This window comes from Chrysemys picta, chromosome 7 (assembly GCF_011386835.1).
Source record: "Chrysemys picta bellii isolate R12L10 chromosome 7, ASM1138683v2, whole genome shotgun sequence".
NCBI classification, from domain to species: domain Eukaryota; kingdom Metazoa; phylum Chordata; order Testudines; family Emydidae; genus Chrysemys; species Chrysemys picta.
The window spans coordinates 112724834-112750081 of NC_088797.1; the positions used below are offsets into that span (position 1 = coordinate 112724834).

Below are 25248 nucleotides of genomic sequence, written 5' to 3' on the forward strand. Positions count from 1 at the left end.
GTTTTGGGAGCAACCTTGAAATTCTAGCTCTCTGGGCTGATGAAGGTGATATTGGGGATGCAGTTGAGCTAAGCTTTTGGTAGTTGACGCATCCTCAGTCTCACCCTCTTCTGGAAAGCTACTGAAATGATTGTATGGGAGAGGGAAAAACTGCAAAAAGCATCTGCATTTACCTTTAGGTGGAGTTCAGGCCACAGTGAGAGTAAAATAAGCACTGTAAATTTGGTCCACAGAATTTTTCTAAATTCCACAACTGGTGAAGCACATTATATTGTCTTTGTGTCTCTAAGAACAGGAATATTTGATGTGCTAAAGAAACAGTGAAGGTAAATTCACAATGTGGTTAATATGGCCAGTGCTGTCAGTCCTTTCTACAAAATCTAGATATCCATTGTGTAAAAAACAGTAGTGTGTTTATCAAAAGATTTGCATCAGTAATAAATTTATAATTAGGCAGTGCTTTGCTTCATGAATTCTAAAGTGGAGTTATTTTGGAGAGTTCGTTTAACTTGAAATTTGAAGAGTATTTTGGGGCTCTTAGATGAAATAGATATTGTAACTTTCTGGGCATTGTGACAGGTTCTAAACTGGGTGAGAGATCAAGTTGAAAAGGAACCTGAATTGCAGCTGTATGTCCCACATCTGCAAAACAACACCATCCTTCGTCTTCTGCAGCAGGTATGATTATTAAAAAAAAAAAAAAAAAAAAATTGAATGTGTACAGAGGTGTCTGAGTTTGAGAATGATTCGGAAGATTCTGAAGCCAAAAACCTAACATTTTATTTTATGTCCTAAGTAAAAATTTGCCATTGAATGTAATGTTCTTCGTATGACTTTGAGACTGTCTTTTCCCCCCAATCCATATAACACATCCTTCCTGTCTTATACTGCTTTGTTAAACACAACTCAGCTGCTATCTATTTTAAATAATAGCTGTATACACTGGTGTAGGATTGTATCTAGACTTATTTGTTCCTGTATTTAGCTTTTCAGTCTTGTCTTATGTCTGTTCAATCCTTTGTTTCCTTGTAGTTAATTTGAAAAAGGCTTATTTTGTCAAATGCACATTTCATTGACCTGAACCCATTGCAGTGGTGAGCAGTGTTATTTCTGATGTGCCAGACAACAGCTGAAGGTTAATTAGCAGCGTTGCTGTATATAGTTACTGCTGCCAGTCTCCTTCAGACAAAGAACCTAGTCAGGAAAGTCACTTGATCTTAGATTAAGATTAAATAAAATGTTGGAAGAAAATGTTGAAGTGTTGGTAAAATTTGAATAATAATTAAACACATCTTGGTTAACCTGTTGCCCAACTGTTAGTTAATCAAGCTAACTTTACAGCATGTGCAACAGTTTTAGCTTCTGTTAACCTGATTTTTAATGGGAAGAAAACTGAATATTCATATATTGTGCAGGTGGCGCAGATTTATCAGACCATCGACTTTTCTCGTTTAACTACCTTGGTTCCTTTTGTTGATGCTTTCCAATTAGAACGTGCTATTGTCGATGCAGCCAGACATTGTGACTTGCAAGTAAGTGCCATAAAAAGACTACTGTAAAAGTGTAAGTGTGTGTGTGTATTTATATTTATAGCTTCCCAATATCTGGCCAAACTCCGGGGTCAGGTAAAAAGTAGCGGGTTGACACTCAACCCAGATAATGCAGAGTTGATGCTGATGAACAGGGAAGGAACAAATTGAGGATGTGATCTCTTTTTGATATGTTAATTTGTTAATGTTTTTATGTTCTTAAATTGTGTAGCCCACCTGCAGTAGTGAAGAGGAGTTCAGTATGTAAATACAATAAATTTCAGCGAAACTTATTTGTGACTGCCCAAGGGATCAGCAAAAACAGATTGTCTAATACAGGATGTCCTTAACCAAAAGTCTAACAAAACAGTACTGGAAACTTTGGGCACGCTCCAAAGTAATCACTTAGGACCACTTCCAAAAAGCTATGCTTGGTGCACACTTTGTCCAGCTGTAGGCATGATATAAAGCAGCAAACGGCTTGAGACATTTTAACTTCTGCTGTAGATAACAGATGTATTGCCAGTGGAAGTCAAGTATATACTTAAAAGGAACAGGAGTACTTGTGGCACCTTAGAGACTAACAAATTTATTTGAGCATAAGCTTTCGTGGGCTACAGCCCACTTCATCAGCTGTAGCCCATGAAAGCTTATGCTCAAATAAATTTGTTACTCTCTAAGGTGCCACAAGTACTCCTGTTCTTTTTGCGGATACAGACTAACACGGCTGCTACTCTGAAACCCGAAGTGTATACTTATGTATTAAACATTAACCTGAGCTGTAGCCTACACTACCATATTTTTGCATATGATCATGAAGAAACAAACTGTTCTTATTTCAGAGCACTTCACATCTGTTCATTTGATTTAGGGAAGACGTTGAGTCTAGTTAGTACCTATAATAAAATACTTGCATTTGAAGGCCTCATTGAAGTCACTGGCAAAGCTTCTAGTGGCTATGTTGGGATCAGGCTTTCACTCTTGGTGTCTACTGCCAAGTTTAAGTGGAATGAAGTGGAGCAAGTTATCTGTCACTAATGAAAGGGCAGTAGCAAGAACTATTCATGTAGTTGGTTTTCACCTCATGCAGTGTTCCTTACATAGAATCATTGAATGACTCTGTCTTAGAGCCATGCTTCCGTACTTATCTTTATTCAGACTTTGGAGAGTCACTTCTTTATGGAGGTGAGCTTTTTTACAAGCCATTTTGTTCCGTTGAATATAAGCCAGATGTAGCAAAAGTTTTGTTCTTTAATTGTTCAAACGTCATTTCCAATATCTAGAACAGTTGTTTTTTAAAAAGTAATTTACGCTTAGAGCTTGTCTGCATGCTGAAGTTGCACCATTTTTTAACTTTACTTGGTTTAAAACAAATTTAGTTAAACTTGTGCAAACCCCTTTGTGGACAAACTTCTGTTTAAAATTGTGTCAAGTATCAGAGGGGTAGCCGTGTTAGTCTGAATCTGTAAAAAGCAACAGAGGGTCCTGTGGCACCTTTGAGACTAACAGAAGTACTGGGAGCATAAGCTTTCGTGGGTAAGAACCTCACTTCTTCAGATGACTTGCAGTGAGGTTCTTACCCACAAAAGCTTATGCTCCCAGTACTTCTGTTAGTCTCAAAGGTGCCACAGGACCCTCTGTTGCTGTTTAAAATTGGTTACATTGTTTCACCTTGCACCTGTAAATTTAAGCCAAATTTAAACCTGTTTAAGAAGGGTCACATGCATTTGCATCACATTAACTCAGTAAGTTTAAAATCACACGACCAGTGAAATTGGTGCATCTTTGTGTGTTGACCTGGCCTCGGAGGCACAGTCAACTTAAAATCACACTGCAGACAATGCAGTGGTTATCTATGGCAGTAGAATTGTATTTACCTGTTGTTACGAGTACCACTTAAGTTACTATAGCTGAAAGAAATAATTATTTTTTCAGTTTATTTTGTATATTTGATAGTATTTTGTGTGTCGTCAATTTTACTGTTTCCTGTGTGTAGTCATTTGCCCAGCTATGGGTCACTGACACAACATGAAGAGAGAGACATTATTTAAATATAATAATTAAAAAAAAAGATTTTTTTTAAACCACAATGAGGAAGCACAAGTCACTACTTTTAACTCAGTTTTTGAAACTGTCTATATTTCAAATTGATGTCTCATTTTAAATATTAGTGGTGCCCTAATCCTGATCTTCTGAATCTTTTTTCAATGTATTTTGTAAAGGTTCGCCTTGATCATACGTCTCGAACGCTGAGTTTTGGATCAGATTTAAATTATTCAACTCGGGAAGATGCCCCGCTTGGCCCTCAGCTGCAAAGTATGCCTTCTGAGCAAATTAGAAATCAGCTGACTGCTATGTCCTCTGCTCTCGCTAAGGCTCTTGAAGTCATTAAACCGCCAAACATAGTGGTAAGTATTTTTAAGTTTTTGAAATTTTTGTTGGGGGAAAAAAAAAAAAATCTCAACATTCCGTGAAGTGAATTGTCTCTGTCTGTTGTACTGTTTCTGTTCAACCTTTTCTTGCCTAGTCAAATGCACATTTCATTGACCTGCTCTCATTGCATTGCTGAGCAGTGTTATTTCTGATGTGCTAAACAAACAGGTGAAGGTTAATTAGCAGCATGACTTTATGTAGTTACTGTTGCCAGTCCCCTTCAGACAAAACAAATGATCAGGAAGGTCAGTGTGTACAAATTTAATGTAGTAGTAAAATGATTATTAGTAGCAGATGGCTAAATGTGTCTTAGCATCCTTTGCCCTCTCAGTTAATGTACCCCACCCTTCTAATTCCACTAGTTTTTTTGGATTAGTCAGATATACTTGTTTTGAAGCTGTCGGTGCCTTTGTAAATATTAATCGTTTGTTTGATTTACTTTCCTATGGCACAGGAAAACCATTTAATTGTCTATAGTTAGTTAAATAAATTAATGGGTACTGCTAGGGTTTGAGTGGCCCAAAGCTTGGTTGTTGCATTTTTTTGCAGTAATACGTTGCTCCATCTTTCTCTATTTTATTGATATTATTACTATTCTAGAGGATTGTGCCAACTGTTGGTTTTTAATACCCTCAAGTTGTAAGGATGAGCTGTATTCGTGTACTTTTGAATTAAGTAAAAACATAAGCTAATAAAGTGATATTTTGTCAATTTTATGTTTTGTAAATTTCAGAATTTAAGGAATAGGTCGTTTGTCAGATTGAATTAAATTATTGGCCCGTCTGGTAATGTCTTCCTCTGGCAGTAGTAAGTTATTGACACTTCTGAGGGAAGACAAAAATTCCATGATGCATCCAACCAGTTAGTCTGTGGCCATGTAATTAAAGACTGTATCACCATGTATGCATATGAGAGGGTGGAATTAGGATTGCCTGGGCAACCTTTATTCTGTGGCATATCCTTGCTTCTGAGTGCTTGATTTTACAACCTTAACATTCTTTTACTTTTTTTGGCATATAATTAAAGATGTAGGATCCTGATTTATCTCCTCTTCCTGGAGAACTTTGTCAGTGTAAAGGACCTGGAATGTGACCTCATAGCTGAAGCTAGAAACCTGAGGTAAAGGTTTCCCTGCCTTAAAACCAACTCCCCCTCAGTTGAGGCTGATAGTTGCATGTTGGATTTCAACCTCCATCTGTGATGTCACTCTTCAGGTTCTCCAGGAAAAATTGGTGTTTCAGAGCCTGATCTTTCAAATACTTTTTTTGGTGAGCGAGATCTTTGAGTTAATCTTTACCTATCATAAAGAAACAAAAAAGGCAAACTTTTTTTTGTTTTGCAGATGTATTTTGAGAGTGGACATTTAGAATCATAAAAATATAGGGATGGAAGGGACCTCAAGAGGTCAGCTAGTCCAGCCCTCTGCACTGAGGCAGGACCTAGTATACCTAGACTAGCCCCGAACGGTATTTGTCCAGCCTGTTCTTAAAAAGCTTCAGTGAAGGGGATTCCACATTGGAATGCTTCCATGTTCCAGTGCTTAACTATCTTTATAGGCAGAAAGTTTCTCCTAATATCTAATGTAAATCTCGCTGCAGATTAAGCTTTCATCTTCAGTGGGCATGGAGAACAATTGATCACCATCCTCTTTATAACAGTCCCTTACCATCTTTTAAGACTTATCAGTCTCCTTTTTACCTTCTTTTCTCAAGACTAAACATGCCCATTTTTTTTAACCCATCTTTATAGGTTGTTTTTTAAACCTTTTACAATTTTTTATTGCTGTCATCTGGACTCTCTCTAATTTGTTCACATCTTTCCTAAAGTGTGGTGCCCAAAACTGGACACACTACTCTAGCTGAGGCCTCACCAGTAGGGACAGTTACTTCCTGTATCTTTCATACGACACTCCTGTTCATAGAACAGGAGTACTTGTGGCACCTTAGATACTAACACATTTATTAGAGCATAAGCTTTCATGGACTACAGCCCACTTCTTCTCCTGTTGTTAATACACTCCAGAATATTAGCTTTTTTTGCAACTGTATCACATTGCTGAATCGTATTCAATTTGTGATCCACTGTAACCCAAGATCTTCTTTAGTAGGACTAGTGCTTAGCCGGTTTTCCCCATTTTTTTTAGTTGTCCATTTGATTTTTCCCTTCCCAAGTGTAGTATTTTGCACTTGTCTTTGTGGAATTTCCTCTTGTTGGTTTCAGACCAATTCTCTAATTTTGGAGGTTGTTTTGAATTCTAACCCTGTTCTTCAAAGTACTTGCAGCCCCTTTCACCTTGGTGTCATCTGCAGATTTTATGAGCACAAACTGTACTCTATTAACTAAGTAATTAATGAAAATATTGAATACTACTGGCCCAGGACAGACCCTTGCAGAACCTCACTAGATAATCCCCCCCCTTTCCCCCCCCAGTTTTACTGCAAACTATTGATAACTACTCTTTGAGTACTGTCTTTCATCAAGTGTTGTACCCACCTTATTGTAATTTCTTCTAGACCGTTTCCCCAGTTTGCTTCTCAGTACGTAAAGTACCAATATGTATTGAGTGACACTAAGTAGTCTTTAGATTTTTACGTTGTGTTCAGAGTAATCATTTTGTACATGCAGTGTTTGTCTTGAGTTGACTTCTAGATAAATTATTTAGAGGTGACTACCTGCATGATTAAGCACTACTATTGATTGTCATAATGGCTGTTAGCAAAGCCTTCTTAGGGCTGGGTCCAAAGCCTAGTTAAGTAAATAGGGCTCTTCCCAATGATTTCAGTGGGCATTGAATTGGGCCTTCTAACTTTAAATTCTTAGTAGCCTTTGGTAACTGATTTATTGTACAGCAGGGGAAAAATAGAACCCTACAGGGTTAATTTCTGAAAGATATTTAACACATTTTTTGTTTCCATGTTTGTACTATTGATGTGTTTAGACTTACTAAATGTTCACATTCAATGTGTTTGACTTTACAAGCGTTTAGTGAAAATGCCAATTATTTTTTAGGTGATAAGTTTGGAAATCGCACTAGATTTGAGATTGGCTTTTACATTTTATTCTTTAAATTGCCGTTCGTTGTTAGATACAGCTTGATCAACATGTAATGGTGTCTAGTAGATATTATGGTTGTACACAATACTTGAGGCCATCCTCATATATATTTTTATATATAATTATTCACCGTGTTTGACCCAAATATAGGCACATTACACAGTCAGTACTTTTAAAGAGACGCAGAACTATTATGACCCACTAACTAGACCCATATTTATATAGTGGAGGTTAAAATAACTTTTCAATTATAATAGTGTTTAATGTGTACTTTTATTTTTAGCAGTCTCAAAAGGTTGCCAATATTTATCAAATAATAAACGTTTTCTCCATAGGGACAGAAGTCCTTTACCAATGTATACAAGTTACAGTATTACTCCCTTTTTTAGAGTAATCTTAATATTTCAACCACAATTTATCAAGAATTTCCATCTATATAAGTATAATATAAGCAATAACACAGTATTCCAGGGTGTATGTTCTGATTTTAAAATCAAACCCCCTTTGTGGTTACAGTTGCAAGCTGTAAACCAAGTAGGCTTTTTTTTTTGTTATGTTACTTCCAGAACTTTGCTACTATATCAACACACTCTGTAACTGTGTCAAATTCACTACAATGCATATGGGGGACATTTTGTAAGTTCTCGTTAAGCCTTTCCTCCCTCCCCACTTTCTTCCCCTTACTCCTGTTGCCTTCTCCCCCATTAGCAGCACTTATAAGTGGCTTCAAAGAAATCTGTAAATCTGTTAGTCTTTAAAATGCCACCGGACTCCTCGTTTTCAAAGAAATGTACATGCTGCTTCTCTTTGTTCTCTTTGTAAAACTCTGCAGTGGCTGATTAGCTAAGGTGTGGTGATGGGAAATGGGCGGTGAGTAAAGAAAAAATGGCAGAAGATATTTAAAAGGACACAGTCTATGTGAAACCTAGTTATTTTTTTATAAATGAATTTAAAATAGTCTCAGATACTGCACTTGCTTCTGAGTCATCTTGTCAGTTTTTGTGATCCTACAACTTTCTCTCCCCTGTTGCTGTATAAAAGATCCATAGAAACATGGAAAACCGATTAATGATTGTACAAGTGAAACTGGCTATACATAAAGTGCTATTTAGTGCATATGTTTTTTTATCTCTCAGTTGTAGAATTATAACTATTATTGTTACAGTGGTATGTAAAATATTTTCAGACCAAATTTATTTTTTTTTAAGGAAGTTCAAAAATTTCATACCTAGGACACACTTCGTAGAGTGTTGATCTGATACTATGGAATGCTTAACATGTTTAACTTTTGTGCATGTGAGTATTCCCTTTGAGACTACTACTTGTATATGTTTACAGGATTGGGAACCATGATTTCAGTTTCAGTAAAGTTTTTCATGCAGTTACCAAATATAGGAAATAAGATGACTTTGAGTTGTCTGTTTTATAATGTTTCACTTTCTCATGACTTGGGAATTTTAAAGGGATGCCAACCAATTTTCTGTCTTGTTCTTAATTTGCATTCAGCAAGAGAAGGAAGAACAACATCAGTTAGCTGTCACTGCTTACTTAAAAAATTCAAGGAAAGAGCATCAGCGTATCCTTGCTCGTCGTCAAACTATAGAGGAGAGAAAGGAGCGTCTTGAAAGTCTAAACATTCAGCGTGAGAAAGAAGAGTTGGAACAGCGTGAAGCTGAACTTCAAAAAGTTCGTAAAGCTGAAGAAGAGAGACTGCGCCAGGAGGCAAAAGAGAGAGAGAAGGAGCGTATTCTGCAAGAACATGAGCAAATCAAAAAGAAAACTGTTCGTGAACGCTTGGAGCAGATTAAGAAGACTGAACTGGGAGCCAAGGCATTCAAAGATATTGATATTGAGGTAAGCAACTTATTACTGGAATATTGAATTTATTCTAGATTCTTGTACTGTTGTTCAGCTGCCTAAATTTCATATTCTCCACCTGTTTTGTTTTTATGTCAGTAAGACATTCCTAAAAATATCAGACTACCAATTTGGACAATTTAAATATTTGATCAGTCATTGGGATAGAAGCTATTTACATGTAGGAAAGAAGTCCAGCCATTTGAGAGGGGACTGACGATTTCTACCATCTAGATACCTACCTAGTAATAAAACATGAAATAGACATCCAAATTGTACCGGTAACAACGGGACTATATCTTAGTTAGAATTCAGATAAAAATCCATGAGATGTCTTCAAAGTAGAATGCAAGTTACACAACAGACACTATCAGGAGCCTAAAAATGTTCAGAAAGTCAACTAGTTTGAAAGTTAAATGAGAAATTGCAAAAAAAAATTAAAGTAAACATAGGAAACTGCATTCATGCCAGGAAACAACTATTTGCTTTCTGTACTGTTTATTAACTTTAATATCTGATTGTAGGATCTTGAAGAATTGGACCCTGACTTCATCATGGCTAAACAGGTTGAACAGCTGGAGAAAGAAAAGAAGGAACTCCAAGAACGTCTGAAGAATCAGGAAAAGAAGGTATCTAAAGCAATAAGAGTATGGGCATGGCTATATAGAAATTTATACAGGTTTGATTAAACCATTGTGAACCCCTGTGTGGATACACTTTTATACTGATTCTAAAACAATATCAGTTTACCTTGCTGCTGTAGAGATACAGGAGCAAGCTGAATTCATACAAGCCAGGCTTTAATTGATCTGAGTCTCGACACACAAATCTGCACCAATTTAACTAAATTGGTTTAAAATCACACCTTGGATTAAACTGGTGCAACTTTGCATGTTTCAAAGACAAATATGCTGGGAATACTGAGGCAGTGAATATATTGGGTGAAGTAGAAATATTTTTTTAGCATACCAGATTTGGTCTTTATTTTATACATTATAGGTATAATACATTTGGTTTTCTATATTTAGATTGACTATTTTGAAAGAGCAAAGCGCTTGGAAGAAATTCCTCTGATAAAGACTGCCTATGAAGAACAAAGAATCCGAGATATGGACCTGTGGGAACAGCAAGAAGAAGAAAGGGTAAGGATATTTTGATTTCGTATAGCAGCCTCATTTGGTGCCCGATATAAAAACTAGGTCTGTGCCATATGTATGCTTTCCCTTGTCCAGCTCAATCCAAGAAGAGGAGATGTGATTTAGTTCCTAGGGGATTATTTCAGTTTCTCGTTATTTTCTTCCCACTCATGGATAGCAATGTCTTTTGTGTCAGTCCAGCTAGAGAAAGAGGCAGCTGTCTGATAAGCTGCCTCTGGTTGTGGACTCTGAGGGTTAAACCACCTCAGGGGATTGTGTTATAAAGACAAATATGTAATTTTTAAAAATTGTTAATATTTTTACTTTTGCATATTTGTAGATCACCACAATGCAGCTGGAACGCGAAAAAGCCTTGGAGCATAAGAACAGGATGTCAAGGATGTTGGAGGATAAAGACTTATTTGTATCTAGGCTCAAGGCAGCACGACAATCCATTTATCAGGTAAACATCATGTGTTCTTGTTGGAAAAGCATTTCTATAAAGTACAGGACTTAATTTGTGAGTTCAGTGTTCCACTTGAAAAATACAAATGAATTAACAAATGGAGCTAGACAAGATAATGTCTGTTTAAATTACAAAGATGTTGCCCTGCTATTTTTCTGAAACTCTGGGGGGAAAATCCTTTCTGACAGTCTAGAAGAATTCAAATTTAGACAGTTGACCCTTTGAAAGACAAACAGTGATGGCCACAATGTGACATTGAGCCACAGAATAATTTTGTAATCCCAGAGAGCCCTCGTTCTTTCATTGAGAGTTGCATTAATGAAGTGTGCATGGGAGTGGAGATGTCCACTTGATGATCTGGCAGACCCTGTCGCTTCCCAGGCACTGTCATTTAAAATTGCTGTGGCATCTACCACGGTTGCTTACATGGAAAAGTAATTATTAAAACATTAGATGTATTTTAGCTGCCTTTCAATGTGGTTTAGCAGATGGAAATGAGGGAGAGCCAGCAGCATGTGACCAGTCAGCTCTTCTAGACCACAAGTAATCCACAGACCACAATTTGGAGTTGCTCGTCTGGTTAGAGTAATCTCAAAAATCTTTCTAATCTAAAGAACAGACTTAAATTAACACAATTCTTGTGTTTCAGTTCTGTCTTTTTAGTTGATTCAGCAGATCACTTATATGTTAGAGAGGTATCTCTGGTATTTTAGATGTGAGACTAGGTTCCTGACCTGAACAGGTCATATCTAAATTAGATACATGAAAGGGGAGAAGAGATGCAATAGAAATTGTGTGACTTAGTTTCCTGTTCTAGCACTTTGAAATTTCTCTGAATTTCTCTGCAGTGTATTGGAGATTTAGCAGTTTTCCTCCATAAATATTATGGAATTTAGAAGGGAAAATTATGATCTTAAAAATAGCAAAGTCCTGTGGCACCTTATAGACTAACAGACGTATAGGAGCATGAGCTTTCGTGGGTGAATACCCAGAGAAGTGGGTATTCACCCACGAAGGCTCATGCTCCTATACGACTGTTAGTCTATAAGGTGCCACAGGACTCTCTGCTACTTTTACAGATCCAGACTAACACGGCTACTGATACTTGATCTTAAAAACGTATCTATTGTCTTTAGGGGTTACCTCTACAGAGTTTTTTTTCCTGAGATTTTTAGGGATATGAGAAACTGTCAAAATCAATATTCCTCAAAAGTAGGAATTTAAATTATCTTGTTATAATAACTGTTAAAGAGGGAAGAGGTTTTAGCAGCTTTCTGGTAGCTATGTGCGACTCTTTCTGTGGCACCACCTGTGATTTCTGAGAGATTGGGCATCTGTTTATCATACTTGGGTTTCTGAGGAAACAAAGCACTAGCATTGTGGATGCTGATTCCATTTCTCAGAGGTAGACATTGCATCCCTTTATTCTTAACTTCCCAGAAGGGGATTGGCAGGAGGAAAGTTTAACCATCACCCCGTAAAATGGCCAGTGGATGGGAAGATGACTACTGCAAAATTTGTTGACATTACTATTTCGTAGTTCTTTGCACCTTTGTTCAGTGACCTAAATAACTCTCCAGCTGTTGGATTGAGTTCTGAAGGTTTTACTTGTACTCTTGCTATTTTTCAGGAAAAACTCAAACAGTTTGAAGAAAGGTTAGCAGAAGAAAGACATAATCGTTTGGAGGAACGTAAGAGACAACGCAAAGAGGAGAGGCGTGTTTCTTATTACAGAGAAAAGGAGGAGGAAGAGCAGAGATTGCAAGAAGAAAAAATGCTTAAAGGTAAAAAATTAAGAGACATGCACTGACTGATATTGTAGCTCATTCCTTCTTGAACCATCCCAAAATCTTTCAAAGTCAAGTATAGGTCACTGTGTTCCATTGGATAGTAGGAAATGTTTCTGTTCCTTTCCATTCGGAGGAAAGTTCTATATTCATTGCAACCATACAGTGCAGCTTGTGAGAGGCATGCTTGTGCAGCCACCCAGCCTGCTGGCTGTCTCTCTCTGTGTACACACAGACACACTAGGGGCAGAGGTGTGTGGAATGAAGAGGCAATAATGAATGAAGGAGGGGATAGAGTAAGAATGGGAGTTGGAGTGTCTCTATTCAAAGGTTTCAAATTAGAGTTCTCGCCATCTTTCTTTCCGTACACGAGGAGAAAAAAATAGAGGGAACATTGTTGCCAGACTGAGAACACAAGAATTACCATATTGGATCATTGGCGTGTTCTCTCTAGTCCAGTATCTTCTGTCTGTGGTGGCTAGTACCCGAGACTTCAGAAGATGATGCTTGGAAATTCTTAGATTGGACAAATATGAAATAACTTTCCATAGGGCAAATATTTTCCCAACCTGCTGTTAATGGATGACTGAAGCCCTGAAGTGTCAGGTCTGTATCCTTTATAAAACATCTTACAAAAATCCTGAATGAAGATAAGATTTTATCTGGCTTATGAAATAATTAGTTGCTTTTTTTGACACGTCCTTAAGAAGAACTTCTTGCCCATACTTGAGGTACATCAAGGTTGTTATGGTGTTAACTAGTATTTCACATGTTTAGTGTTTATAAATTTGATTTGTGCAGCGATAAATAGATATCTGCATGGTTTCTTTATTACATATCTAACAGCTGTTGTGCCAGATATCAAGTTGATCAATTATTTTGTTTTTTTTCTGTCATGTAGACGTTAATTACTTTCAAAAGAAGAATGCTGCTGTTCACAAATACTACAATGGTTACTTAGATGTTTGTGGGTGTGAGGAGGACTATTGTGTACCCTTTCTCTTTTTTCCTCCAGTTATAAACTGCTCTCAGAGAGCATTTGCTCTATTGGTAGTTTATTTTATTTTTTCAAAAGAATACAAATTCTTGTTGCAGAGCTCGAAGAGAAGGAACGTGTTGAGCGTGAAAAACGTGAGCAGGAACAGCGTGAATACCAGGAGCGTGTCAGAAAACTAGAAGAAGTAGAGAGGAAAAAACGTCAAAGAGAGCAGGAAATTGAAGAGAGGGAGCGTCGCAGAGAAGAGGAGAGGAGGGGTCTTGATGACCCACTTTCAAGAAGGGTATTGTGATTAGCTTTTTAATCAGCTGGTTGCTCTTCCTCTCTCTATATTTTGTAAGGAGTTGAAAATGCAGTTTAGGTGGGCTAATGAAAGCCGTGTAGAGGTGTACAACCCATAAGGAAAAGTTTAGTTAAATTCTGTGTGCTTAGTTGCTTGTCTAGTTCAGAAGTTAATATTTGGGTGTCAGCAATTGACCATTTATTCATTGGCCACAGAAAATTAGTTGTCAACAAATTGAAGCAATATGTTTAAAGGGGTAGAGAATAGATTTAATTGTGGTAAGCACAGTTGAATTGGGAGGGACCAGTGAGGAACAAAATTGTAATGGCTTATGCTAAAGTTGTGAATCAGAATAGCCATTAAAGGGAAACTCCAGTCTAAACATAAAAATAAACATACTCATTACATCAGATTAGAAGAGTGAAGAACTAAAAAAATTTTAAAAAATCAGAAGCTATCATTTTGAAAATATAATACAAAATCGAACTGAAATAGTGCACTTTCTCAGTAGAGTACACTGGAAATAACAATTTAAAAAAATCCAAACTCATAAGTTAAATTGTGTCATGATTTTGGGGATTGGTATAATAATAAAGTCATTCCAAAAATGTGTGTTACATCCTGTAACTTACCTATACAAAACTTTGACATTTTCTAATTTTTAATGCTTGCTAATGGGAAAGCTTGTTTTAGGTCCTCCTTTGGATGTCATTCAAGGAGATACTGAAACAAGTAGAAGTACTTGTAGAAGTACTCTTCTACAAATATTTTTGAAAAAGTGGTTGTTCTTAGCAAACATTTGTTTGGCTATCTAAAACCACCAGCTCATTTAATACCAGGTGACACTCTTGTCCATTACTAATTTGCCTATATGGAAAAGTTGATTTCCAGTTCCTAGGGAACAGGTATGCACATCACCCAAAAAATGCCTTCACAACTGGCAGACTCACTGAAAGCAAGGATTGAATGATCCTAGGTAGTTAACTGTGATCTTTTGTGTAGAGAGAACTTTATCTACGGGGCTCTCAATTTAGTACTACTTACTAGCACTACTAAATGTACATATTTTAGTACAGGGAAAACTTTTCAGTCACAAACTGAATGTTTAATCACAACTGTTACAAAAGGGCCTACTCACTGACCGTCTTTTTTCTATTTGAGTCATTGTAATGAATGTGTGAAAAGTTATTTCCATAACAAACTGGTTGCTATAAAAACTTCCATATATCCCTTCTGGAGGAGGAGCTAGGCTTTGTAGGGCATAAAGTCCATATTGAAATACAAATTTAGAGGCTTGGAAACACCATTGACCAAGTAGCTTTAAATATCTGTCTTAGTTGGATCCAATTTTGAAGGTCACTGTTCTAATCAGTCATTCATATGACTAATCTATAACGCAAATGTATCGTCTTCTATATCTTGTACAGAAACTTTTTTTCATTAGCGAATGAAATTGTTTCAGGATTAGATAAAAATGGTCTATTTTTGTTTGATAGTAGGAGAAACTTCGCTTTGTAAAATGGATCATTGATTATTGCTATGCCTAATATTCACTTCCAAGGATTTAACTGTAAAAATGTCATACGCTAAATAGTTTCTGTGTAAAATGGAGTGTCTGTGAATCACAAAAAAACTGTTAGGTGCTTTACAAACACAGAACAAAAAGATGGTCCCTGCCTCCAGAGGGTTTATAATAATAATTATAAAATGAGAGAGACAACAGATTGATATTGATAGGGGAATATAAGGAAACAATAAGGCAGTATTAGTCAGCGTGATCAGCAATATCAGTGCCCCAGGTGCTTAACCGTTGTCAAATCTTTTTGTAGGCATCACAACAACAGAGAGTTTGAAGGAGGATAATAAGGTAGCTTTGCAGATGATTATGGGGAGCTTCTCCCAAGCATAAGACATAGCAGGGGAGAAAGCGCAAAGGTGCTTGTTTGAAAATTAAGCATGTGGGTAATGGATGCTGGCATCAGTGGCCAATTGAAGGCAAGAGTCAACATTTCAGTAGCAAATAAGAGGTGAAAGGCTGTAGAGGGCTTTTCTTTGAAAGTGAAGACAAACAGGTTATATTTGCGATAGAGGAGGGGTTGCCACTGGAGGGATTCAAAGAGGGGTGGGTGACATGATGAAAGCGATGGGCTAGAAGAATGATCTTTGCATCAGTATTCTGAATGGATATGAATGGGGCACAACTACATTTGTCAAGTCCAGAGAAAAGGAGGTTGTATTTGAGGTATGAGATGAGGTTGGATGAGAGTTTTAGTGGCATGGATGGATGAGAGAGAATTTGCAAGATTTAGACATAGCCTGAATGTAGGGATCTAGAGAGGGATCCAAGTCAAAGATGACGCACAGATTACAGGTCTAAGTGACAGGCAGGATGGTGGTGATGTTCACAGTGATTGAAAAAGGAGGTGAGGTGGGAAGATTAGGCTCTGTTTTAGCCATCTTGAGCTTGTGCTTGATATCTAGACATCTAGATAGACTTCATAGACACATAAATGTGTAAAGGTACTCTATATCCAGAGTACCTGTAAACACTTATTGTTATAAGGTTTTACTTGGTTATAGTGGGTCATATCATGTAATGAATGAAGAACACTTTTTAAAAAGTTGAATTGAAGTGACTGGACATCTGCTGCTGTTTATGGTAGTACATTAGTTTAAAATGTCTGTGGGTTGAGTTCTAATATATTTCTCAGCTAAAAAATCTAGCTGCTGCTTAAAGTCACACTACAATATTGCTCATGTACTTAATTAGCGCTAGTAAACTTTTTGTTGTATTAATCTAGAATTTAAACCTAAAGAAATATTGTTTGTATCCTATTATCTGATACGTCTGTTCCTTAGCTCAGCCAATTTACAGTTATTCAAGCGTTACATTGCAGAGAACATCAGCTTAATTGGTGCTAGAGCATGATGTGAAGTGAATGGATTGCAAATATTAGAAGTTCTGTATTTTTGTGCTACCAAAGCTGATGCTACTGTTTACCTGTGGTGAATATAGGAATCTCGTTGGGGTGATAGAGATGCTGACAACACCTGGAGACGAACAGCTGAGCCAGAATCTGAATGGAGACGAGCACCACCAGAGAGGTAAGTAGAGGGAAATCCAGCATCATGGTTGTTGGGCCCCCAATTTGTAGTTACTCTTCCTGTTGTCAGTCTGAATAGCCTTTGCCTCTATTATGGCCAGCATTTGCATCTTTGAAAGTTATCCTCAAGGGGTTTTTTAAACTCCTTTATAAGGATTCCAAAGTAAGACAGAAGGAGTATAGCTATTTAGAAATGCAAACGGGGAAGAGGGGACTTGTGATAAGATATGATAAAGACCCATCCAAACTCTATCGTACTTTTATCCAAGCATCCTTTTATCTAGAACATTGAATACAATTAAACTTCCTGGTTTATTTAAACCTTTACATTAAAACCAGCGGATGCCACCAAACCTCTAATAAACCAGCAGCTGATTACATGATTTTTCTTTTGCTAAATCTGCAGCCTAATCAACCATCATCTTTACTTAAATGATTTGCTGCAGAGCTCAAAATGAGGGAAAGAGAGTGGCTAGATATAGACTTCGTGATGACCTATCATATTAGGAATTTTCCATTAAGGAATTGAGACAGATATCGAAGAACTATGTAACAAAAATTCAAAGCCTTGCAAGAAATTCAAAATCCAGGATAATTTACAGAAGCTGAAAATATATGCTGCAAGCTGAAACTAAGATCCAAAGAAATGTCATGAATTGAGAAGGGAAGCAAACTGAAAAGGGAGAGTTTAAGGACTCAGTATTTTGAGGCTGTTCTTTTGCTAAAATGCTTATCCTAGGTCTGACTGTTTTAGGATATTTGGGTACGTTCACTGATAACTGAGAGGATTTTGAGAATGACTGCATAGAAGGAGAAATATTGGTCTTTGGGAGCTCTGTGCATCTGTTAGAACTTTTTTCTTTCTCTTACATGCAGTTAAAATATTGAGAGGGGAATCAAAATCAGTACAGGCTAATATGCAAGACTATTGAACGTTTTCTTGACCAATTCTTTTAATTTGTCCCAAGAGAGTAATTGAAGCCAAATCTAGCCATAATACTTTCTGACATTGCTTAAGATGAAGGGTAGGGGTCCTGTATTATTTCTGCACCCAAAAGTCTCATTGGTTTTAGTGGTAGTCTGGGTGTACAAGGAATGTGTTAATTTATATTGGACTCTAGTGTAGTAATGTAGATTTGACTGCAACTGAATAAAATGTTCAGAAATCTATTTCTGAATTAAGGCAGAGGCAGTGATATAGAGGGCAGAACACAGAGCAGTAGCAGGAACAAATATTTAGTTTATGCCTATAGCTCCTAGCACAAATGGTGTCATGTTGGAATCGTCCCATGGACACCAATAAAGGTAAGGAAATTCAGAGATTGTCTCGCAAACGTAGATTTTTCACTTGAAACCATTTCATTCATCACTCAAATGCCAAGAGCCATATGACAGTCCATAATCGTGGAACTACTTGTAGAGTGCAGGCAGGCACACTGATTACCCAGGACTTCAGGGTGGTCGTTTTAGCTGTCAATTTGTCCTAGTTGTCTTCAACCTTTTCTGGACCATGACCCTGTGTTACAACAGGAAATAATTGCAGATTTCCCCCTCCGTAGCCATAAGGAGAGGGTAGTCCTGACACATGCTGGATGTGTTTGCAAACCCCAGGTTGAGAACCTGTGGTCTAGTCAATGGAGAGTCAACCTTCACCATACAAGGAAGATGGTCAACATAAGAAACAAAAGAAAGCATAAATCTCTTAGAATCCGGGCAACAAAATTAGTCATCTTCCAGATAATATCTGCAATTTGCCAAAACAACCAAGGAAAATAAATTTATAACTGAATAGAGAGGCTGTGCAGTGTGTGTCACAGAGTGAGGAACTTATCACCCCCAAAAACATTATATAAAATATTACCTCTCCATCAAAAAAGCAGATTGGTCTTTGGCAGATGGCAGTTGCTCTAGAATGCACCTTCAACAGGAGTGTCTGTTTCCAGATCACCCATTTTAGGGAAAATAGAGATTGTTCACAACAAGCACTTCTAGTTCCTGAGAGGGACCAGAAGACAACGCTGGAATTCATCAGAGGAGATGATATTATTTCAGCTATCATAGAAATGTAGGGCTGGACAGGACCTCAGTAGGTCTTGTAGCGTATTCCCTCTGTGCCAAAGCAGGAATAAGTATATCTAGACCATCCTTGATAGATGTTTGTCTAACTTCTTAAAAAAAATCAGTGATGGTGATCCGTTGCTTTTGCATGACTCGTATTGCTCCCCAGAGGAGCCCCAAATAGCTTTTCATGTGCTTCTGATAATGGAAAAAAGGCCTGACGTGTATTTCATGTGTGTATCTTATGTACTTTTTGAGTTATGAGTGAGCATAAGAATTCTTAAACTATCATCATCCACCAGGATTGGGGAAAAGTTAGAGATCCTAGTACCAGGTCTCCCCCATTTTTGATTAGCATGAAAAACTCTACCTGAATTGCAAAGACATCCTACTTTAAACCTCATAAACCTTATAATGGAAATTGGGTTGCAGTCTTGAGTGTGGAGTGGCTGCTGCCATTCTGTAATGAACTGAATAATAATCTTGTCTGATCATTAGTTTTTGTTGCAAAAAGATATCCCCCTATAGAACATTCTGTATGTTAGCCTCCCACAAGTGTTCATGTCATTCCCTATATGTTAGTATGTTTGACTGAGATTACAATTCGCTTTCTAACTTCAATAAACATACTTAATTTCTAAAGGGAATTTTAGTAGAGAGCCATATTCACAGTTGAAAGAGCTTCCAGTTGCCCCTAATCAGTACCTATCTCCTGACTTTTCTTTCCATCTGAAGAATTATTTCACAATTTTGAAGGTACAAAGATTAGCAGAAGTAATTGGCACAGTATTTTACAATTACCTTCTTAAGATCCTGAGGAATCTGAGTTATAGACTTTCTTTTGCTACGGTTATAGATATCACTACTTCTGTCAACTTAGAGCACCCATACAGCTAATTTTGTTAGTGTTCCTAAACAGTCACCTTTCACCAGAGACTGAGTAGGAAAAACTTTAGCTTGAAAGAGAATTCTCCGATTTGAGTGCAAACAGGAGTCTAGAATAGAATTGCCGTCTCATTGTTTGTTAAAGGTAATTGTACTCTCCCTCATTCTGGAAGAAGAAACAGGAAGCTGTAACTCAGATTTTTCAAGATTTTTGAGGTATGGGTTGTGTCAAATTAACAGCGGCATACTCTTCCCCTCTTGTTGGAATCCTGCATTATTATTTTTTTAACCAAATCTTTGTAGTTTACCTCTAAGCAGTCCAATAATGTGCATTTTTACTTTTCAAATTCATGAGAAATTCAAATCCAGGTTAACACCTTGATTCGTAATTCCTAAAAGATACACACCACCCTCCATCTTCATAATAAACTGTCCCTCATTCCCCACAAATAGTTTGTTTAATTTCCTAAAATTGGGAGGAAACCTTCACCTCTTGACAGAACCATGGCTTGTGACCTGTATAAATATGTAAAATAGATGCCATCCTTACTGTATTTAGTGCTGTTGTGAAAGAAGAGGTGCAGGCCAAATATATATATAGAGCACTTGGTGAAGCATTAAAATAAACAATATATCTTGGATAATGACAAGTAAGAAAGCTCACACTCTTATCCAGTGGTATCCAATCTTTTCAGCCTTGAGGACCAAACATATTTCAAAAGCTCAGGGAGCCACAATCAGTATTATGGCACAGATTCTGCCATTGCTGTGCTCCCTTTGCATCACTTCAGAATGGGGTAGTCCCCAGAGGGCATAGTCAGTCTGTCAATATCCTGTACCTCCCTACTTGCAGCCACCTAGCACAGAGGGTGAGGAAGATGAGAGGCCGGGAGCGCATTGTCCTCTGACCATTCCAAGTTGGATTATGACCCCTACGGGACTGTTGCCAGTTAAAGCATTCCAAGGCTGCTGTGATGGACCTGTGCATGATTGTTGGTTACCAACTTCTGGACTGCACTGTGTGGCTGTGTGAGGCAGGGAGGAAGAGATGGGAGCCATCCTTTAACAGTCATTCCCTTAGACCAGTGGTCCCCAAACTTTTTACCTCATGCCCCCCCTCATTCCTGTCCACACCCTCAGAGCCGGGGCATGGAGTGGGGCTGCGGTTCTGGGGGGGCACGCGGACAGGGGTAAGTCCCCTCCCCCCGCCAACTCCTGTACTCCACCGGGCCAAGAGGCACAGGCAGAGTCGACGGGGGAGCGTCAGCAGTCGACTCACCGCAGTGAAGACACTGCAGTGAGTAGATCAAAGTATGTCGACTTCAGCTACGTTATTCACATAGCTGAAGTTGCGTAACTTAGATAGATTTTTACCTCCTTCCCCGCCAGTGTAGGCCAGGGCTTAGACTCTGGCAGAGCCCCTCGAATGCCTTTCCTGCTCATCTTGGATTCCCACAAATCGGCAGGGAAGAGGCAGTGGAGCAGCCAGACTTATTCTCTTTGCAGTTCAGCAGGTGGCCAGCAGGGGAGCAGCTGTAGCCTAGAAGGGACAACAGCTGCTCAGAGCAGTTTCTGGGGCAACAGGGGAGGTGATGCCTCCTACCTCCTTTTGACAGTGATGAGGCTGATTCAGATACTTCCAGTTAGAAATAGCAACTGGTTGGGGAACGTATTTTCAACTTGCAGTCAATTGCACACTTTCTTCATAACGTGCACCTTCAAGGGCCACAGGTTGGACCCGCTGCTCTAATACATAAACCTTTCTTCACTTTTCACCCTTTTCATGTTGTTTAATAGGGAATGGCGCCGTGGAGAAGGGCGTGATGATGAAAGACCTTTCCGAAGAGGAGATGATCTACTTAGACGTGGTGGTGCTGAAGAGAAAGAGCCTTCTTCCCGGGAAGCAAATGAAGACCGAGCCCCCAAGCAGGATGTGGAAGAGGACGGGGAACCCAGGCGGGGCATGGACGAGGATGGGGAACCCAGGCGGGACGAGGATAGGGAACCCAGGCGGGATGAGGATGGGGAACCCAAGCGGGATGAGGACGTGGAACCCAGGCGGGGCATGGACGAGGATGGGGGACCTAGGCGGGGCGTAGATCAGGACAGAGGGAGTTGGCGCACTGCAGATGACGACAGGGGGCCCAGGCGTGGCCTGGATGACGACAGGGGGCCCAGGCGTGGCCTGGATGACGACAGGGGGCCCAGGCGTGGCCTGGATGACGACAGGGGGCCCAGGCGTGGCCTGGATGACGACAGGGTGAATTGGCGCACTGCAGATGAGGATAGGGGTCCCAGGCGCGGGCTGGATGAGGATAGGGGTCCCAGGCGCGGGCTGGATGAGGATAGGGGTCCCAGGCGCGGGCTGGATGAGGATAGGGGGAGTTGGCGCACTGCAGATGACAACAGGGGACCCAGGCGTGGCTTGGATGACGACAGGGGACCCAGGCGGGGTCTGGATGACGACAGGGGACCCAGGCGGGGTCTGGATGATGACAGGGGGAGTTGGCGCACTGCAGATGATGACAGGGGACCTAGGCGTGGTCTGGATGACGACAGGGGACCTAGGCGGGGTCTGGATGATGACAGAATTTCCAGACGAGATGAAGACAGAGGCCCCTGGCGTAGTGCAGATGAGGATCGACTCTCAAGACGTGATGAAGACAGAGGTCCATGGCGTGGTGGGGATGATGACAGAGGGCCCAGGCGTGGTGATGATTCAAGACCTGGTCCTTGGAGACCATTTGGTAAACCAGGTAAAATAATTTTGTAATTAAACTATGGATTTTTTTCATAATTCTATCCCTCTTCCAAAAATGAAATTAGCTGAGTTTAGTAAGATGTATATTAAGTACTAGATACTTGAGATAGCAGAAATAACTGGATCTAGCTCTGTGTGTTATTTTTAAACCAAGATTAGGTGTGTTTCTGAAAGATACGCTCTAGTCCAAACTAGGAATCAGTATGAGTCTATTAATTTTCTGTTGCAAATGGCTGGATCAATCTGGCTAATTTGGATGCCCCTCTCATTTTAAATGATCCTTTTCATTTTACTGGTTTTTTTTGAGGGTTTTTTTTTAAATCAATATTTATTGCTTCTGTAGCAAATATTTAAAGGTCAAATATTAATGCTGGGAATTCACTTGTCTTGTGAACTAACCAATGTGAAATAAAAACTTTAATGCCCTCATGGGGCAGAATCAGCTTTTTACTAGACTAATGCAGCTTTGGCTCCCTTTCCTTTTTAAACTATCCCAGAGGTCAGCCTCTTTTAAAGAGAATTTGGAATTCATCAGCCAATAAGTTGGACTTTGGTACCTCTGTGGTTTTGTGAATCTTTTTATTTATAGCATGCAAAAAATATTTCCAGTCAGTTATTTGAAGTCTTAGCTGGTAATGGCTATTACAGTTGTTTTCTGATTTCCTGTAGTGCTTAGCTAGGTCTGAACTGTTGAGGGTATCGCCAATACGTTTATCATCTTCTGGTCACTTTTTTAAAGCTGTAATTAAGAAAAAGCACAGATGTTAAATGGAAACATTTAAGTAACTAAGATAATTCTGAAATCCAATTCCAACATGATCATAAGTGAATAAACCCCAGTGCTCACCCTCCAAAAGCGTTTCCTTTCTCCCTCCAGAAGAAAGACAGGATGAACAATGTGTAATAGAGGAGTACTACTAATACATGCAACTGAGAATCCTAGATCATTGAGTGGTATCGCAAGAGGCATCGGGCAAATTGATCTGATTGGAAATAATAGTAATTCAAATTTTAAATGTAGTAGCCATGATCCCCAAATTAATGATGATTTCTGATAAAGTTCAACATGTTTAAAATCTTTTTCCCTTGTAGACAGGGCTGAGGAAGCCAGGGCTGTTTGAGGGTTATGCTAATGCCCTGTTATTTAGTGTTTATTTTGACATTTCTGTCAGTGAGCCCCCCTCCCCTCCGAGCGCGGCAAAGTGCCATTGTAGACAGTGCACCAGCGCTGGGAGCTATTCCCTTCGTGGAGGTGTTTTTTTACACAGCCACGTTAAAGCGCTGCCGCAGCAGCGCGTTAACGTTGCTAGTGAAGACATGCCCTAAAAAATACAGATTTTATTAAGCCCTTTGCTGAACTACTATGGGGAGTATGGATTTCTTCACGTGAATGAGACACCTGACCTACATTACATAGGTACTTCTTCAAGTCTTTGTGGATCCCACTCAAGGTGGGAGCCAAATGGACAAAAACTTGAAGCAGAATCACAGTTACTGTGAAGGCAAGTAAACCCTTCTCTCTCGACTACTCCAAGTTTAGTCAGAAAATAATTTGATTCCTTTTGTTACTAACAGGTGGATGGAGAGAACGAGAGAAAGCTCGTGAAGACAGCTGGGGACCCCCGCGAGACTCCAGACCTTCGGAAGACCGCGAGTTGGATAGAGATAAAGATATTGATGAAAACGAAAAGGATCGCGAGTTTGACAAAGATCGTGACCTTGATCGGGATGATCGCTTCAGACGTCCAAGGTTTGATTTTTCTATTGTTAACAATATTGATAGGAGTTTTGTAAAAGTCATCAGCTTTTTTCTCTTTTGTGAAATTAGTTACATCTTTAAAGCAATAAACAAATTATATTGATTATTCATATTGTGAAGAAAACCCTAATTGTTCCCAGAAGCAGCCACAAAATGTTTTACTACTCGCTTTTAAATACACCTCTACCCCAATATAACGCGAACTGATATAACACAGGTTCACATACAACGCGGTAAAGCAGTGCTCCCGCGGATCAGTGCTTCAGCTCCCAGCCAGGGTGCTCCGCTTCCCACCGCCGGTGAGTGCAGGGAGGTTAGGGAAAGGACACCCCCGATACTCACCTGCGGCAGGAAGCGGAGCACCACCGCTGGGAGCTGGTGGAGAGGAGCGGGCTGGGGCCGGGCTGCTCCGCTTCCCGCTGTTGCCGGTGAGTGCCTGTCAGGAGCTGGGGTGTGTGGATAGGGGTCGGGGCAGTCAGGGGACAGGGAGCAGGAGGTTTGGTAGGGGGTGGGGTCCTGGGGGTGATTAGGGATGGGGGGTCTCTGGAGGGGGCGGTCAGGGGACAAGGAGCAGGGGGGCCAAAACAAGTACGATATTATGTGGTCTCACCTATAGCGCGGTAAGATTTTTTTGGCTCTGGAGGACCGCGTTATATCAGGATAGATGTGTATGATTGCAGTCCTTTTCTTAGTCAGGATTGAGCGTTGACCTTAGGTTTCACTAAAATGAAATCTTAACTTTAAACACTCCAATAATTTTTTCTCATAAATGGTGCTGTGTGCCTGGTACAGCATCACGTTGAAACTGTCTGTTTCAAATAACTTGTCGTTTTTAACACTGCTGGGTTCACTGCAGCAGAAGCCAGAGTATAAAGGGTTAGTCTTACTTTTATTTATTTTTAAATGGCAAAAGGGATGAGGCTGGCTGGAGAAGAGGACCAGCTGAGGAAGTTTCCAGCTGGAGAGATTCAAGTCGTCGAGACGAATGGGATAGAGGTGGTCGTGACATGAGAGATGACCGGGGTGGTCGTGATCTGAGAGATCGGCGTGCTGATGATAGAGATAGAAGAGGACCTCCAATCAGAACAGACCGTGAAGAAAGTATGTTTGTTTCCCCATACTAGTTGAAATATTTGTCA

At 39.4% G+C, this 25248-nt stretch overlaps 1 protein-coding gene and 2 non-coding genes across 3 annotated transcripts in view; all 3 read left to right on the forward strand.

Annotated features, from left to right (window-relative positions):
* Positions 1–25248, forward strand: part of EIF3A (eukaryotic translation initiation factor 3 subunit A) — a 48584-nt gene that overhangs the window by 20123 nt on the left and 3213 nt on the right. The window contains exons 9-21 of the mRNA XM_065552366.1: positions 580–678; positions 1416–1532; positions 3752–3937; positions 8523–8870; positions 9398–9502; positions 9902–10015; positions 10350–10472; positions 12106–12259; positions 13358–13542; positions 16559–16647; positions 21387–22345; positions 23926–24100; positions 25023–25210. Coding sequence (XP_065408438.1) covers positions 580–678; positions 1416–1532; positions 3752–3937; positions 8523–8870; positions 9398–9502; positions 9902–10015; positions 10350–10472; positions 12106–12259; positions 13358–13542; positions 16559–16647; positions 21387–22345; positions 23926–24100; positions 25023–25210 — 2842 coding nt within the window. The remainder of the gene's footprint in view (positions 1–579; positions 679–1415; positions 1533–3751; positions 3938–8522; positions 8871–9397; positions 9503–9901; positions 10016–10349; positions 10473–12105; positions 12260–13357; positions 13543–16558; positions 16648–21386; positions 22346–23925; positions 24101–25022; positions 25211–25248) is intronic.
* On the forward strand, positions 1061–1191 carry LOC112059278 (small nucleolar RNA SNORA19). Its single transcript, XR_002888540.1, has one exon. It is a non-coding gene; the product is annotated as a small nucleolar RNA SNORA19 (small nucleolar RNA).
* Positions 4061–4192, forward strand: LOC112059277 (small nucleolar RNA SNORA19). The gene has a single exon (XR_002888539.1). It is a non-coding gene; the product is annotated as a small nucleolar RNA SNORA19 (small nucleolar RNA).